This window comes from Carettochelys insculpta, chromosome 15 (genome assembly GCF_033958435.1).
Source record: "Carettochelys insculpta isolate YL-2023 chromosome 15, ASM3395843v1, whole genome shotgun sequence".
NCBI classification, from domain to species: Eukaryota; Metazoa; Chordata; order Testudines; family Carettochelyidae; genus Carettochelys; species Carettochelys insculpta.
In genome coordinates this window covers 25342781-25357160 of record NC_134151.1, presented here as the reverse complement: position 1 = coordinate 25357160, position 14380 = coordinate 25342781, and the positions used below count along the sequence as shown (strand labels likewise).

The following is a 14380-nucleotide window of genomic DNA, read 5'->3' as shown; positions in this document are numbered from 1 at the left end:
ACATCCGCGTTCCGCTCCTCGCAACCTCCGGCTCCGCCAAGATGGCAGCTGCTAGGGAGAGGGTCCGGGCAGCCTGGAACGAAGCGTCTCTGCCGGGCTGGGTCCTTTTCCGCCTGCTGCTGCTTGTTGGCCTGGCCTTGCCGGCCTGCAGCCAGGAGCACAATGGTGAGCGCGGCGCGGTGGCACCGGTCGCGGAAGGGACAGCCGGGGAGGGCGGCGTGATGGTGTGAATGGGCAAAGCCTGGGCGGGGGGCTGGGGTCGGAGGCGTGAGGGTCTGAAGAAAGGGCCTGGGAGGGCTGCGGAGGGTAAACGGGCCCTCGGGACGCCACCTGCGTAGAAAAGAGGGAAGGACTCGGCTTGGAGCTGGGGCACCTGTCGGTGGGGGGTGGGATGTGGGGCGTAAGTGGGGGCGGAGGTGTGTGTCTCGCTGAAAATATTCCGCTCATCAGAGGGAGTGTGCGGGATGGTGCGTTGGACCTACCTAAGATCCCCAAACGGTTACAGCCAAGACAGTGGAAGACGTTCAAGGGGGGAGACAGGTCTCCATTTATTTTTCTCAAGTGTCTTTTCTTCAGAGGTTTCTCCCTTGCATCCCCTGCTAGGCCACTCCTGCGGTTCTGCCTTTCCTGCTCTCAGGCCTTTAATGTAGAACTTTTTGAGGTCCGAATTTTGGAAATCTGCAGGAGGTACCTTTTTTAGTATGTATCATCGTGACTGGTGACTAGCCGAGGAAGCTGTGCGAATGCTACCTGCTGTTGTCCACTGATGAAATTAGGATTCCTGTTGCTGTTTTCTTTCTAGAGAGGTGTTAATGATGGGAATCTCACACAGTTATCTTTAGGGGCAGGTTTAACATTTTCCGCAGTATGTTTGGTATATTATCTAATGAGAAAATGTGCCTTTAAACTAATTGGCACAGACTTTATTGTGCTGATGTGTCAGACATCCTGGTAGATGAGATGTTTCTTATGTTGTTTCTGTTCAGTACCATCTACCTTTAACTTGCCTGTGTTGCTTTTAATGCACGTTCCAGTGAATATGCAACGTTGACAGATTGCTTAATTTGACAGCATTGTCCTGTGTGGAAAGTTTGTGTGAAAGAAACAAGGGAGAGAGGTTCATAAAAATAGGAAATGATCTTTGTGAACATCACAAAAATAGCACTGAGATTCAGGAGTGTGTCATTTTCAGGGTAATTTCACATGTATTCCCTCTTATGTAGTCCCTCAAGGATTTCTGGCTCCCAGCCATCACCTGTTTTGGTTGGTGACCTGTCTGTCTCCTTCTTGCCTGGGATTTTAAGGCTGCAGAGCACCTCCTTGCCTTATACAGTGTACTTCAGCAAGTTAGTCGTCTTAAAGGCCAATAGCAATGCTTTGTCTTCTAAGAGTGATGAACAGGATATTGCTAGTAGTTACAAGGAGCCTTGATCTTTGTAAGCAAATGTATTTATTTTGAAGGTAAAATAATTATAATTGAGGCGAAAACATATAAAAACAATAGAAGTTCCTATACACATTCTCAAAGCTTACCAGAAGTCACTGCTCAGTCGTATGAGGCCATGGCAGGCCAAAACTGTATGTAGCTTTCTGAAAGGATCAGGGCCTCCGCTGGATAGAAGTCCTGCCCGTTTGGTGGCTCAGAAAGAAGACACTGAGTCAGTTTAAACCCAGCCATTTATATCAAAATATTTTCCTCTTGGCTTCTGAAGGGATGATATCACTCTGGAGTTTTTAATGTGCATAAAATGTATCACTTAACACCCTTTCTGCTCTCTGACACACTGTTTTTAGTTCCTGGTGCAACTGTGTCAAGTGCTGTCCTTCTGAAGTTAGTGATACCCAGAGATATTACGTAGTATTGCGGCATCTGTCATAAAGAGAAGAACGGTCCAAATGATCTGATTCCTGTGTCCTGAGACAGGTCTGTGACCTATGCCTTAGACCAGTGGTTCCCAAACTTTTCAGCATCACATTTCCCTTTTGATTTTTGAGAAACCCTCATGTCCCCCCCCACCTCTTCTTTACCATCATCCAACCCTCCTTTTAAAAAAAAAACTTCAATTGGTAATTTAAAATAAATACAAAAACTTGATATAGTGCTGTTATTTAAAATTAGAAATAAGCACAAATAGTTCTTCTTGGCCCCTTGTGGGTGCCTGATTCAGCCCCAGCTGCCTGCCCGAGCCCCATGCTGTGGGGGCCAGCTGCCCGCCAGCCACTGGGGCTAGCCTCCTGCCTGCCTGAGCCCGGGACTGCCAGAGTCACCAGCTGCCTGATCCCCATGCTGCTGGGCCCAGCTGGCCACCCTGAGTCTCACTCTGCTGGGCTGCCCACCCAAGCCTCATGCTTCCAGGTCCAGCTGCCCGCCTGAGCCCCCCACTTCCAGAGCCAGCCGCCTGTCTGTTAGCCCGAGCCCCGCGCTGCCAGGATCAGCCGCCCACCCGAGCCCTGCAGTACTAGGTCCAGCCGCCCAAGCCCTATGAGCTCCTTATCTGAGCTTCTCCCTGCCTCCAAAGCCAGGCAACATCAGCCTCCTGCTCTTATCCCATCCCCATCCCCCAAGCCAGTCACTGTCAGCCCCGCATCTAACCCCCGCATCGTTGTCCTCCTTCCGCCCCAAACCACACTCATTCACCTTTGCAGGAAGCAGTATCTCCAAGTGGGTCTTAGTTGGCTGCATGGGGGTTTCCTGCATAAAATGGCAGGGGCTGAGAGCTGGAAGTAAAGGCTGGCTCTTCCTTGGTGTGGGGGGCTGGGTCATCTCACACCACTACCCACCAGGATTTCTTCATGTCCTCCCAGTTTGGGAAACCATGCCTTAGACTGTAACTGTCAGGTTACAGCTCTTTTTTCCCAAGCTCTCTCCTAAGGAAAGAATAAGAGCTGGGGATTATCCCACAGGAAAGCATCCCCAAGTGTTCTGTTCACAAGAAATTAAAGACCTTTCAGTGTCTATACTGACCTCAGATTTCGTCCAAGTGTGTGACCTCTGTGAATGACTCTGTCACCATTTGATTTTATTGTAAACCAAACATAACGTATAAGTCTTGGTTGAATGCATTATCTGTTCTGAAGGAATATTGTGGGAGAAATTGTTTATTGGCTATGTTTGTGTACGGGGACTATTACAATTTACAAGATTTTCTTGTGGCTTGTTTACTCTCTCTTGAAACCGTCACATGTAATAATTGTCTCAAAAAATCATTCACGGAAGATGGGAATGTCTATAATGAAAGTATTTTGTAGTTAATGCCATCGGCTATGGTGTCAGCTAGCAGAAAGAGAGCATTGATGGATTTCATGGCAGAACTTAGCTTTAGACATGGGGAATGTTTATCTTGGCATCACCACCCAAATATATTTTCCCCTGCAGTAAAAACAAAACAAAATAAAAACAAAATTCTAAAATTATATAAAATTCCATCACTGTTATCAAAGGTGTTAGTTAAAATGTAATTATATTTGGTAAATGGTGTCTCTGTAGTGCAGACTAGATTGTTTGTGACTTTCCTTTATTTTAGGAGTTAGAAGGCTCCATGACGTCTAGTTCAAATTGGGTTAGTTGAGGGTTTTGTTTTTACAGTTGGCTACACCCTATTTCATGTTGGAAAAGTTTGCCAGATAAACAAGGAGTAGTTTGTTCAGCTTTAGCCATAAATGTCCATTGGTCTATGTGTAACTTGATTAATGTAGCATCTGAATAATGTTTTATTGGTAAGTAATCTGACAAAAAATGGCTGATTGTCAGTGATTCATTCACAGATATTTTAGACGCCAAATGACTGGTTGGGAGTTATTAATGAATTATTAAATAAACATACATAATGGTAGTGTTTTAGAACATACATTCCCATGTGTGATAAAGCAGTGAAAAAAGCATTTGGCACATCAAAAATAATCAGATTTTTACTTTTGAAGCAGTTGTTGGATATTTGCTGCTAGAGGTAAAGTGCCCTAAACATGAGCAGTTTTATGGTCTAATCCTACAGAGTATTAAGAAGTTTTGTTATTTTGGCCTGTTAGCCCTTAGGAAATTTTTGTCATTAGAGGGAAAGGGGGATTTCTGTAATCGGGTGCTTTCTCTGTATGATCCAGGACTCCTGTATTGTTTCTCATACTTATCCTGCTTTAACTCTATGCTTTGCAAAATTGTCCCAGTCTTACATAGATCATGTCATTTGTCTTTGTTCTCATGGATGGACTGTTCTGTAATATCAGTTTCTATGTACTTCCAATTCTCACTTTAATGACATGTTCAGGAATGGTGCAAAGTTTTTATTTGTGTGGTTCCAGTTTGGTTTACTGTCAGTTGTGCCACTGGAAATCCACCTTTGTCTGTTTGGGGGAAACACTTGTCTTAAAGTTGTTTTGAGTCACATTTCGGTTCTTAAGAACAATTTAATATCATTGCACTTCTTTGAAAAATTAGTTTTATGCAAGCTAACTTTGTTATAGGATTTCTTGGTCCACTGTGGTGTTCTTTAGGATAATAGCAACAGACTAAATTTAAACTTAAGGGGATATGTGGGAATTGTTGAATGGTGCTATGGTTAGGGATGTTAATAAGCTAAACAGTAAGTCTCACACTAAATCAGGGGTTGGCAACCTGTGGCTCTGGAGCTGCATACGGCTCTTTAATGAGCCTCTTATGGCTCCAAATGCTGCCACTGCTGACTCCTCTGGAGGCTGCCACCACTTAAACAAAAAAACCAAGTTCAGTTGCCTGCTGTTAAACCAACTGAATGTAGGTTTTTGTTTGTCATGGGTGTCCAACCTTTTGGCTTGCCTGGGCCGCATTGAGTGAAGAGGAATTGTCTTGGGCCGCATATAAAATATATAATATAGTTAATGTATATAAATCCCATAATAATGTTAAAAGTTTACGATCTTGTGGGGCCTCATTACTAGCTGTCCAGGGCCGCATGCGGCCTGTGGGCCGCAGGTTGGACACGCCTGTTTTAAGTGGTGACAGCCTATGGAGCCCTGAGCTGTCAGCTGTGGCAGGGCAGGGAGCCCCAGAAATGAAAGCCAGTGGCACAGAGTGACACCCACATGGGCGGAAGTCTGAGCTGGCAGGGTAGCTGGAGGGAAGGCCAGCCAAGCCTGCCCCTTCCAGAGCCACTCTGAGAACGTGGCTAGGAGCAGCATGGAGCCTGCGGAGAAGCTGTGCACACTGAGGTGAGTTAACCCTGGGATATCGGGGGTGGAGGTTGGGGCTCAGAGGAGTTAAGCCTGGGGGGAGGGGACTGGTTCACAACACTGGGGGGTGAAGTCAGGGGATAGGGTCTGGATTTGGGGGCTGAGACAGGTAAAGCCTGGAGATGGGGGTAACTAAACTTTCTAACGTGTACAAATCATGATGTGTATGCTGTTCTTAAAATAGGGGTGACAAAAAGTACTGTTTATTTACTAAGAACTGTTTTGCATTCACATGCATTGTGGCTCTTGAAGGGTTTTTTTTTTTTTGTAACTCAGTTTGAAAAAATGGCTCTTTAGCTATTCTGGTTGCAGACTCCTGCCCTAAATGAAAGAGGCTTACTGGTTATGCCTAACTGATGGGGGCTGGAGCAGCCCACTGTGGGCAGTGTGCTACTCCAGCCCTGCAGGGACCTGTGTGAGCTCTTGATTCAGGGTGGTGATAAAGTATGGATTTGTGAAGGCTCGCCAATCTAACCTAAAGATCAAGGTTTGCACCTCTCCTCAGCTAACATGAAGAGCCAGTGTGTGTCTCAAGTTAGTGGTGAGTTTTTGAGATTTCCAGTGATCACGCAGACAGTACTTTTAGCAACACTTACGGTTTGTTTATTTTAGCAGCACAATGGTATTAAAACAGCACTTAGATACAAACTGAAGATGTTTAACACTGTCAGTATCTGGTTACAGTCAAAGATTTTTTATCCAAGATTTTACTTAACAATGTTATAACAGTAATACAAGTTACTTGACTAACTGCACTTATGGTTTAAACTTATGGTAGGCAAACAGGATGCAATACTCACTGATTCTTCTGAACCGTCTAGAACATGGTTTCCCAAACTGCGTGAGGGGGCATGAAGAAATTATAGGGGGGTGTGAGGCGACCCAGGCCCCCATCATTCACTGCACCTGAAGCCCCTGCCATTTTACATGGGTGACTTGGCGCAACCACTGTAAAGAGCAGGCAGCTGAGAAAGACCTTTGTGGAGATAGTTGCCTTCTGCAAAGATGAATGAGTGTGGGTTGTTGAGGGGAGGAGGAGAATGGGGTTAGATGGCGGTCTGGGGGTGCCTGGCTTGGGTGAGGGGATGCAGGAAGAACTGGGGGGCTGTGGGATGGGAGGGGCTCGGGTGGCTGGCCAGCTTGTGGGACTCTTGGTGCTTGGGCAGCTGGTCCTGGCATTACAGGGTTCAGGCAGCTTGGGCTGGCAGCTCGCCCCAGCAGCACAGGGCTCGGGTGGCTCAGGCTGGCAGGTGGGCAGCTGGCCCCAGCAGTGCAGGGCTTAAGCAGGCAGCTGGCGGGTGGGTGGCGGTTGTGGTCAGTTCTGGCGGCTGGCATGGGGCTCAGGTAGCTGGCCAACTGGGGCTACAGCAGGCATCTTAAAGGGGCCAAGAAAAAACTATTTTTGCTTGCTTTTAATTTTAAATAACACTTTACACCAAGTTTTTGTTTATTTTAAATTACAAATTGAATTTTTCATTAAAAGGGTTTGGATAATGGTAAAGAAGAGGAGTGCCATGATCTGTTCTGGGCACCACACTTTAGGAAAGATTTAGATGAAGGCAACAAAAAATAAGTGTGAGAGAACCTTAATTATAAGGAAAGGTTACAGTAAACCTGGACACATTTCATCTTGGGCAAAGAATACTGAGAGGGGACTGGATTAGTCTTTAAATATGTTAAGTGCTTGTAAAGAGAATGTGTTCTCCATGTCCACTGAAGTTTGACAAGCAGTGAGGAGTTGGAGAAGAAGTAAGTGGTTAATCTGCAGTAAGAGATTTAGGTTAGCTGTTAGGAAAGCTAACAACAATAGTCAACTCTGAAATAGGCTTCCAAGGTGAAGTTGTAGAAGCCCTGTAATTGGAGAGTGGAAAACCCTACTTTTGTGATTGTGGGACACGAGGTAAGAAAGTAAATTCTCGGAGAAATTTTCATTTTCACTGGAAAACATTAAAGTGGGCAATGGAGGTCCTATGAAAGTCGTATTTTTTTAGGTGAATTATGACTCTTTGGCTGTAAAGTATTTATTAATTCATATCTTCTATAAGTGTAGTCTTTCATCATTTTTTGCTGAAGTTTCAGATACACCATTTCTCTGTGGAGCAACTTAACATTTTTTGATAGAACACGATGGTGTGACATTCTGACCATTTCTTGAGATATCCTGAATTATTTTTATTGAATTAGATAAAACCTTACTCAGTTTTAGAATTAAAAAAAATCAAACTTATGTTCTGTAATATTGCATGGAGTTCATTAGTGGGAAGAAAAGGTAACCGCAATCCCTGGAAGTTAAGAACTTCCCAGGGCTTTTTGTTGCACTGTATGTGATGTGGATTTCCTAGGAAGTATCTGGGTGCAAGTGGAATGCAAATTCTCTCCTCCAAAAACAACCTCTTAAAGGTACACCCTAGGAAGTGAGACTTCTGTATATTAATTACCTGCTTCTGCAAACTCCAGATCAAAGTTCTTTGAACCATATAAAAGGTGGTCTAAGCATGTTATGAGTGTGCTTTTTAGAGGCAGAGCTCTGAGTTTGTGACTGTAAAGGAAACTCCTAAGTGTGGAATTTTGAAGGAAGGTACCTGAGAGGGAGGGAGGCTGCCATGTACAAATGTGAAACGCAGAAAAGAAGTATCTCGGCCTCTCCAGCTATATCTTGTGCAGGGAAGAAGCTTTCACCCCATGCAGGACATGCTGCCCCACTGTCTCACGTTCCATTGTCTCATGTGCCACTGTCTCATGTGCCATCACAGGCAAGCTGCCACATAGTGTGGTAGGGTGTGGGGTTAGCCCTACCAGCTGAACTGAAGCCGTGGCTCTCCTGATGGTTCCATGCTTGGACTCCCTAACAGGGCTAGATGTGATCGACACACTGATCATAAAGAAATTCATTCAAAATGCCGGGGGTCCGGTTTCCTACTTCCTGCACACCTGGAGAGCAGTGGGGGTGGAGTGATGACTGGAAGGGACACCTCAAAGGGCATTGTGGGATAGTTAAAAGCTAATCAAATCAATCTTAATTCTGCAGTCTCCACCTGTGTAGTCTGATTTTTTAAATTCGACCTCTCAAATTACTTTGGGGGGAAGTTAACATTCTAAAAGTCGATATTAGAGCCCCTTAAAATTGACCTGTTGAGTGCTGGGTGTAAATACATAGTTATATAAAATCAAATTACACCCTTAAATTCAACTTACTCTCCTAGTATAGACCAGGCCCTAGTGACAAGGGAGTGAGATGTGGATCTCCGCCCTAGGAAACTGGTAGCGTGAGAGTGGGTGTCCTTGCTTGGACCTCTGTGGCAGAATACATGTGCAGTTGTGGTGGCCTTGGATGAGGATTCATCTTTTGAACCTTCATATAAGAATTGAGTTAAAGTACTTTTTGTCACTGCAGCCAAGTAATGTGGGTCATTTGTAAAATAAATGAAACTATAGTAATAGCAGCTTTGTTACATGCTTGTTTTAATCTGACAAACAGATCAGACATCTTTTAACTATGTTTATAAAAATATATTCAAATATTTTTTCAAAGCAGTTTTAAAACTAGAAGTGATGAAATATAATAATTGTGTGGCAATGGGTTTTTTAATGATGTACTTTCACCCTGATTTGATCCCTGTGATTAAAACATAATAAGATCTCAAACTTTATTGGCATCTAGGTGGTTTGACCTCATCTATACAAGTAAGATGAGTGGGGAATGTGGAAATATAGAATGCTTACCTAGACAAATAGGGAATTTATTACTTGCATTGCATTGAAATTAATCGGTAAACCTAGGCCAGTGCTGTGTGCACATTTAAGGACTAACAAGACCATAATGTGTCCTTTTGGTATAAACTGTCCATAGTTAGTATATTTTTCTTGTTTTGGCTTTTAGACATACTGTCATCTTTTGCAGAGGCCTTCTGCAGTCTCACGTGACAAAAAAAAAAAATAGCACTACAGGTGTAGGATAAAATCTCGGTGCCTGCAGGTTTCTTGTCTCCCAGGTGAGTGGGAACAGGGTGCCAAGTGCACTTAGATTTCATCCTCAAGCTTTGATGTCGTATTTGAGGTTCTCCAAAGATTACTGCTATCTTCTAGGCAGATAGGTCAAGTCAAAAACTCTGTTTTTGTAAGTTTGGGTATTTTTAAACCCAACATTGACACCATAAGAACACAAGGCATTTTGTTGCTTTGCATATCACTTTCAACATCATGCCACAAACTGAAAATAAAAAGACATTGGAGGTTAGTGCTGATTGCAGAAACTTGCACCGGCGGGTGAAGCAGAAAGGAAACGGTCTGATCTGCAGCTCAAGTGTCAAGCTAAGGTTTCTGGTTTCTTTTGATTCATGTGGGTCTTCTAAAATAAGTTACTGAAACTAAACACCTTTTTTCACTCAAAGGTGAAAAGTGGTTTCTTAGGTTAATTCTTCTTTTTCTTTTTTTTGGTTCTTTGGAAATATTTGAGAATATTTTAAAATAATTTAATATTGACCTTCTTTTCTAAATACTAGTCCAGATGAGTTTTTAAAGCATATACCTCTAATTTGCCAACAGTTACCTTCTGTGGCAGATTTGAAAAGTTTAATCATCCTGTTGTGTTATTTCCCTAATTAACTCCATCCAAGTAAATATATTGGAAGTTCTTCTGACGAGGTGTGAATATGGTATTTGAAAATACAATGAATTTTGCTTACAGGAGTCCAACCTTTTTAGTGTGTTGTGTATTTAAATCTTGCGATTTATACATTGCAAGAATTGTCAATGTCGTAATGAAATATTTTACCATTGTAAAACGATGCATAGTAACCAAAATTGACACTTCAAGTCACTAAACCATTTACCATATTAGCGTAGCATACTGTATGGTTCCTGCTCCATTTTTCTTACTTGTGAACAGTCAGAATTGTATATTCTAGCTTTAAAATCCATAAAATTGTTGTACTCCAAAATGGGCCTAATCCATTGTAGTATGACTTCCTTGTAAATTAAGTCAAGAGACATAGTGAGTGATGTTGTTTGTATTCCAATCTAAAGAAGAAAAAATATAGAATAAATGGCTTTTCTCTCTTCCCCCAGTTACTGCAGAAGCTTCTAATACTAGTGAAGTGTTAAGTACATCTCAGATGTCGACATCCAGTCTGCCCAACCTGATAGCAAAAAAAGAAACATCCCTAATTCTTAAAATAGATCCTGTCACACCTGGACCATCTGTTGAGAAGGATGACCCAGTCACATCAGTTGCAACTCATTCCACATTTGTTAGCCCCATTTCACAAATGGAGGTGGATGCTTCTGAGGATACTAAAATAGAGGAAGAGGGTCTCCTAGCAGATTTCAAAGAAATGCTGAATAGTTCGCCACCAACAGCAAAAGAAACAATGGAGCCTGATGGGCACGATGACTATGGCCATTATGAGATGACATCCAATTCCAGATATAATACAGACTTCCTTGATTTGCCGGACGATGTGGATACTGATATCTTTGGCAATTATAATGAGCATGAGAAATCTATTGATGCCAAGATAAAGGACCCTGTCTCAGGATTGGAAGAAGAGGACACGCATTTTTTTTTCCACCTGGTTATTGTTGCTTTCTTAGTAGCAGTTGTATATATCACATATCACAATAAGAGAAAGGTAGGTATACTCCAAAAGCAAGACAGAATTCCACTTTAATGTTTCAAAGTAATTTTACTTTGAAACATAGAAAAACTTTTTCATAAAAACTATTTGGTTGTACTAATTGTCTAAGTACACTTACAGATAATATTCTGTCTTGTGATCTTCATAGGCAGTTCATTAATATCTGTACAAAGATGAAAGCTAATTTTAAAATGCAATCATTTTAAGTTGGGAAAAATTAATTAAATGATAGCATCAGGAATCAATCAGTTCAGTAATATGCTATGATGGAATATATTGATTTTAGAAAACATCAAGGAAACATTATGTGGAGGTGATTGATGAACTAATTTTGTGTATGCACAGGTTTATAAACCTCAAATTGAGGAAAAATTGAATCTTGTGTAAAGTGAGATTTCCTGAGAGAGTGCTAATGCTTATAATTGAGACCATTTTTGAACTGTAGATATGCCTAGGGCAATGGTAAAAGCCTGTCACAATTTCATAATTAGAAGATTGGGTTACTTTTGTTTGCAGTTCTAACATATCTCACTGATGATGAAATCAGACTATCACTGAAATATCTTTCTCCAGTTTAATCAGAGTAGTCTCATTTCTGAATTTACAGATCACATGACACATTTTAGAAATAAGCTGTGCACTATTTTCTTAATAAATAAATTTAGATGTTTCTCCTGTCATGCTCTTTCTTTATCTCTTTAGTAAACTTTTATTATTTGGCCCTCTGTTTTATTGAGTCTGAAAGGAACATAAGTAATTTTGTACCACAATATTATGTCAGAAATAACTGCATTGCTGAATATGAGTAAAAATGTCAAAAGTGCTTATGATACTTTTGGAAATAGGATTTGGATTAAGGACTAAAATGGGATGTGCTGTTTGTGGGATTTCTGTCTTCACAACTCCTATGACTGCACCTTGCTGCTGAGAGTAAGCAGACTTTGGTTGAGTTACCAGTGCATACTCCTTCAGTGCTGGATTGTGGCAGCAGAAAATTCTCTATAGTGCTGAAACTACTGGCATTAATAGCAATGGAAGGTCGAGGGTAGATCAGCCAAAGTTTTTTGCCAGTATTACCTAATGGTGGCTGTGCTGAAAACTTGTATGCTATTAAAACTGATGTTTTGGCCATTACTGAATTGCACTTATGTAAAATAAATTGTGGGAGAAGTTTTGGTGTGGGCAAGTGCTTGATTAGCAGTGGGTGAGTAAATGGTGGGGGAAGAGTATGTGGAGAGTACAGATTGCTAGTGCTATGAACTTTTAGCAGCTGTCATGCTGACAGTTCTGGATGGGGCCTTGTGACTACAAATGTAGCTGTTAAGTTAGGTGACAAAGTGAAACGTTTGTATCACATTGCCATTTTATCCATATCAAAACTGGTTGTGTTTTCTTCCAGATCTTCTTGTTGGTCCAAAGCCGAAGGTGGCGTGATGGTCTTTGCTCCAGAACAGTGGAATATCATCGTTTAGATCAAAATGTTAATGAAGCAATGCCTTCACTGAAGATAACCAATGATTACATTTTTTAAAAGCACCAGTTCTCTGAATTAGTCCTTTTTTTGCCTGACTTTTTATATAATAATCTTCAGTGTCTGCCATAAAAGAGTTTATACTGAAATGAGAGAGCTCTCTTGCCTGGGTGGGTTTAAGATTAAACTCAGGCAGGACAAGGGGCATATATTATTAGCATTTAACTCTTTGTCAACAGTCGAGTTTCAAATCATATGTACAGAAAATAGATTTAAACAATTTATTTTACTTATTTTTTCCTGTGTTTCATTTTCTTTTGTGCATCCTTTCCTTTTGTCTAGAGCAGTGCCAACATGGCCAATACAAAAATGTGGGGATGAAATGTTTGAGATCTAACACATTGAATCTGCAGTCACTGAATCAAATTAATAGTCTCTTTCTGCAAATAAGTTGTATGTCTCATAAATCCTGCTGTCTTACATAGTTTAAAAATATTTTTTCCATGTATTAATGGCACAGTGCAGCAAAACTTTCATCTCAATACCTTTTTTAACAGCAATGAAGGGTCCAGTGGCACCTCACAGACTAACAGAAAAGTTTTGAGCATGAGCTTTCATGAGCACAGACTCGCTTCATCAGATGCATCTGATGAAGCGAGTCTGTGCTCACGAAAGCTCATGCTCAAAACTTTTCTGTTAGTCTGTAAGGTGCCACAGGACCCTTTGTTGCTGTTATAGATCCAGACTAACACGGCTACCCCTCCGATACTTAATACCTTTTTTGTAATTCAGTCTCTTCTCATGTTAGGTAATTAATGTGTCACACTTTATGCTGATAGTCTTCTCTGGATATTTCATGCAGTAAAGCTTTTTAACATAATTATATACCAAGTATGACAGGATTTCAAGTTCCCTTCCATTTCTTTGGCATATCACAGGTGTGTGTGAAAGTACTGCTGCTTCTTGATTGCCCAAGATTTACTTTAATGATGGTTAAAGAAACATCATTCACTTTTTAAGATAAGTGAACCAAAAATAAACTTCATAGTATAATTATTTATAAAATTCAAATATATCTTGCAGGCAACTGCAACAAAAGTTTTCCCAATTTTTAAGATGCTTGTGGTGTGCAGTCATGTGGTTTGTTTACTTACAAACATGTTAGTTCTGAAAATCAAAGTGATTAATTTTGATATTATTATTCTAACCCAAGTAATTGGCAGGTGGGCTAGAAATTAACTATATTGGTTGCCTTGGTCTATTGACAACACTGCACCATTCTTTAATTTTGTCAAAATTAATTTTACACTGCATTAGGTGTACAAAAAGTTATTGGTATGTTTTTGTACTGTGTCCTATGTAGTTCAACTATTTGTTTTTCCATGAGTTGTAAAATGTACAATTTCATAGTTTTCTTTTTTGTACATTCGATTTGATTTGATTTTCAGAGTTGATAAATATGTAAATAATGGTAAATAAGAAATACGATAACTTGGAAATCAAGTGGTAAAGTACTGTTTTGAGAAGTGAGACTTTACACATGTTAGCATGAGAAGAGTTGTGATGGCACGATGTTACGGGTGAAATAGTTTAACTTCTAAGTTCTTACTGTTACATTCTTGCTTTTGATAACCATAAGAAAGTGAAGCATAAACAATATGCAAGAACTGTTTTCTTGGAGTAGTTTTTATCATATTTAGACTTGTATCACATAACATTTTGTTTTTTTAAAGGGAAGATTATAAGCTTCTGTTTTTATAAAAACTTGATCTATTTGAATGTTTTCATGTTAAAGTATTCACTTTCATTGGAATGTGCTATGTCTTCTATTTAGGGTTGAACAGGGCATTGTGAACTATCTTTTGAGACTCAGAACAACTGTTTGTGCCATTGTATTGATTCATCCTCTGTAGAATCCTTTATATGATTCTTATATAGGCATTTTATAATGTGACAAACAATTTGCACTTTACAAGTACCTTTGCTGCCGTTCATCTCAACCCAATCCAGTGAAGGAGTTTTCCATTGTGTCATCTTGTGCAGGATCACTCAACTTTTTCGAGTAGAAAAG

At 40.8% G+C, this 14380-nt stretch overlaps 1 protein-coding gene across 1 annotated transcript; it reads left to right on the top strand.

Annotated features, from left to right (window-relative positions):
- Positions 1–12919, top strand: C15H5orf15 (chromosome 15 C5orf15 homolog). Its single transcript, XM_075009753.1, has 3 exons — positions 1–165; positions 10270–10832; positions 12238–12919. The coding sequence occupies exons 1-3, from the start codon at positions 42–44 to the stop codon at positions 12367–12369; spliced, it is 819 nt and encodes a 272-aa protein (XP_074865854.1). The 5' UTR covers positions 1–41; the 3' UTR covers positions 12370–12919.
- The last annotated feature ends 1461 nt before the right edge of the window (positions 12920–14380 follow it).

What these genes read in the sequence shown, in the direction of transcription:
- C15H5orf15 (XM_075009753.1), top strand. Translation starts at nt 42, where the DNA reads ATGGCAGCTGCTAGGGAGAGGGTCCGGGCAGCCTGGAACGAAGCGTCT. An exon ending in CTGCAGCCAGGAGCACAATG is followed by an intron (nt 166 to 10,269) that starts GTGAGCGCGGCG and finishes CTCTTCCCCCAG; the next exon opens with TTACTGCAGAAGCTTCTAAT. An exon ending in CATATCACAATAAGAGAAAG is followed by an intron (nt 10,833 to 12,237) that starts GTAGGTATACTC and finishes GTTTTCTTCCAG; the next exon opens with ATCTTCTTGTTGGTCCAAAG.